Raw genomic sequence first — 3264 nt, 5'->3', positions numbered from 1 at the left:
GAGGAAGACAGGGTTTTACTGAAAATAATTTCTTCGTTCAACAGATTTCAAGATGGCTGAAGTGACAATAGAAGATGTCCTGGACAAGATCAGTCAGGGTCACCTGGAGTGTACGATTTGCATCCAACGCTTCAACCGTCCCAAAATCCTCGACTGCCTCCACAGCTTTTGCCTTGGATGCCTAGAGGATTACAAACGCACCCAATATCCATCAAGCCCTAATCTTCCATGCCCACTCTGCCGAAAGGAAACTGTCCTACCTGACAACAGAATTGCTGGTCTCCCCAACAACTTCACCATGACTGCACTGGTCGAGGAATTCAAGCATCAGGAAAATATTGTGAAGAGGCAGAAGTCGAGGATAGTGTGCGAGGTTTGTGAAGACGACGAGGCAATTTCCAGATGTATTGACTGTGCAGAGTACCTGTGCTGCGAGTGCCAGAGAGCACACCAACGGGCAGTGAAGACGAACAAGCATGAGATTGCGACCCTGGAGGATCTGCGGTCATGGAAGGCAACCTATGAGGACATCGAGGCAGCAGAAATGTCATTCCAAAATGAGGCCCGAAACTACACCCCAACCATCCCGCACACCCTGTCATTCCAGACTATGCCTACTGGGGGTAGGCCCCAGTTTGCAGGGAACCCGCGTGCCGCTGCTGCTGGGGCGACGCCAACCCGTCCTGTTCATCATAGTTTTCCACTGCAGCCGGCTCCGTCTGCCCAACGCATCACCACCCCGTCATTCCAGACTATGTCTGCTGGGGGTTGTAGGCCCCAGTTTGCAGGGAACCCGCGTACCACTGCTGCTGGGGCGACGCCAACCCGTCCTGTTCATCATAGTTTTCCACTGCCACTGGCTCCGTCTGCCCAAAGCATCACCACCCCGTCATTCCAGACTATGGCTGCTGGGGATTGGCCCCAGTTTGTAGGGAACCTGCGTGCCGCTGCTGCTGGGGCGACGCCAACCCGTCCTGTTCATCATAGTTTTCCACTGCCGCTGGCTCCATCTGCCCAAAGCATCACAACCCCGTCATTCCAGACTATGCCTGCTGGGGGTTGGCCCCAGTTTGCAGGGAACCTGCGTGCCGCTGCTGCTGGGGCGACGCCAACCCGTCCTGTTCGTCATAGTTTTCCACTGCCGCTGGCTCCGTCTGCCCAACGCATCACCACCCCGTCATTCCAGACTATGCCTGCTAGTAGTAGGCGGAATTAACCCACGTGCTGCTGCTGCTGGGGCGACGCCAACCCTTCCTGTTCATCGTAGTGTTTCACTGCAGCTGGCTCCCAGAGCCATGAAGTACATCCCAGCAACTGAAGGTTCTCGCAACCCTCAACTAGTCCAGGCCATGCCTAAGGCCGCTCAACAGGCTGTGCCCCAACAGGCCATCGAGGTCGTTGGCCAAGAACCCCTAACCCCCAGCATGTTGGCTGCTGCCTCCCCTCAGCAACAGAAGCAGATGTTGGGAGAGCATCTCCTCCCACTGATCCAACGCAGTCACGGCGAGCTGGCCGGTAAGATCACTGGTATGCTGCTGGAGACTGATAACTCGGAGTTGCTGCATATGCTGGAGTCCTACGAACTCCTCAAAGCCAAGGTGGATGAAGCTGTAAATGTTCTGAAGGCCCACCAGGCCAAGAAAGGACCAACCCTCTCCAATGCCCAACGCATCACCACCTTCTCTGGCCATCATCAATTCGACATTTATTTTCACATTGACATCCTCGGTAACAATTCAGACAGAAAACAGTATATATATGTATAAACAAATTTAACAAAACATTCTTCAAAGACAGTATGTAATTAAGTGTAAATATTAAATGATATCAACATAAAGGAAAAAGGTGAAGCACTGCTTTTGTACCTTTCCCTGGGACAGGACAAAACTTAAACAACTAACTACACACGGACTAAGACAAGACAATAGGTTTAAGAGTGAGACCCGGTACAATATGTAAAATAATGACTAAGCAAAGCAGAGAAAAAAAATGTTTTTTAAGTTAAAGTATAAGTGTTGATGATTGATTTTTTCAATCTTTTAGCAAATGAAACCACAGTAGTACACTCTTTTACACCAATGTTGAGTTCATTCCAGTATATGACACCACGTTGAAATGGACTGTTTCTAAAAAAAGAAGTTCTATTTTTTCTCACAAACAGATCACCTTTCAATGAACTACGTGTTTCATATGAATGAACAGAAGTAAATGACAACAGATGATTAAAAATTGGAGGGAGCATGTTGTGAGTATATTGAAACATAAGTATACCCAGTCGGTGGTGGTAGAGATCATTCAGTTTCAGAATATTAAGTTTGGCAAATAAAGGAGTGGTATGATCAAAGTAACCTGCATTATTTACAATATGATCAGCTTTCTTCTGCAACTTAAAAAGTTTGTTGGAGCCATGTACAGTTGAAGATCCAAAAAGAAAGTAGGCCATAATTCAAGTATGAAAGAATAAAGGAATTGTATAATGTTAAAAGAATATTTTTAGGTACAAAATTCTTCAGACGATTCATAACCCCAACATTTTTAGAAATTTTACTACATAAAACATCAATGTGGCGATTCCAAGTGAGATTTTCGTCTATACAAAGTCCAAGAAATTTAGTAGTCTTGACTTGATTGAGTACAGTACCATCAAAACTAAGAGAAACTGTGGCCTGGTATTTATGTTGGCGTGAACAAAAAATAATGTAATTAGTCTTAAGCAAATTAATTGATAATTTGTTCGAAATGAGCCATCTACTTATTTTAACAAGTTCAACATTAACAGTTTGGATGGCTGTATCCACATTATGGTGATTGTAAATTAAATTAGTATCATCTGCAAATAAACAGAAAGACATGACATTAGAAGATCTACAAATATCATTGATATAAATAATAAATAGTAATGGACCTAACACACTTCCTTGAGGGACTCCACAAGTGATGGACTGTTCTAAAGAGTGATGTAAATTATAAGTAACAAACTGCCTTCTATTTGCTACATAACTTCTGAACCAGTCCAAGGCCAACCCTCGGACACCAAAATGCTCCAATTTATATAAAAGGATGTCATGGTTAACAGTGTCGAAGGCCTTGGACAGGTCCAGGAAAAAAACGACAGAAAATCCCCCCCCCCACCCCCACAGAAGTGTGGTTGGGGTCTACGAACGAATACTTTAATACCTGTAGAGCAATACTACTTATGCATGTTCCCCCTACAGGCAGGTATTTTCCGCTAAGAGTTATATACAATAGCACCCTCTGGCACCC

The 3264-nt window shown here is 45.2% G+C and overlaps 1 protein-coding gene across 1 annotated transcript; it reads left to right on the top strand.

Moving 5' to 3' along the window:
- Window positions 1-1280: 1280 nt before the first annotated feature.
- On the top strand, window positions 1281-1781 carry LOC119736133 (polyadenylate-binding protein 1A-like). The gene has a single exon (XM_038210147.1). It carries the CDS (start codon window positions 1296-1298, stop codon window positions 1764-1766), a length of 471 nt encoding a protein of 156 aa, XP_038066075.1. The 5' UTR covers window positions 1281-1295; the 3' UTR covers window positions 1767-1781.
- Window positions 1782-3264: the final 1483 nt, after the last annotated feature.

This window comes from Patiria miniata, unplaced genomic scaffold, assembly GCF_015706575.1.
Source record: "Patiria miniata isolate m_02_andy unplaced genomic scaffold, ASM1570657v1 HiC_scaffold_29, whole genome shotgun sequence".
Classification (NCBI taxonomy): domain Eukaryota; kingdom Metazoa; phylum Echinodermata; class Asteroidea; order Valvatida; family Asterinidae; genus Patiria; species Patiria miniata.
Note: the sequence above shows the minus strand (reverse complement) of the source record. Positions and strands in the feature narration are given on the sequence as shown.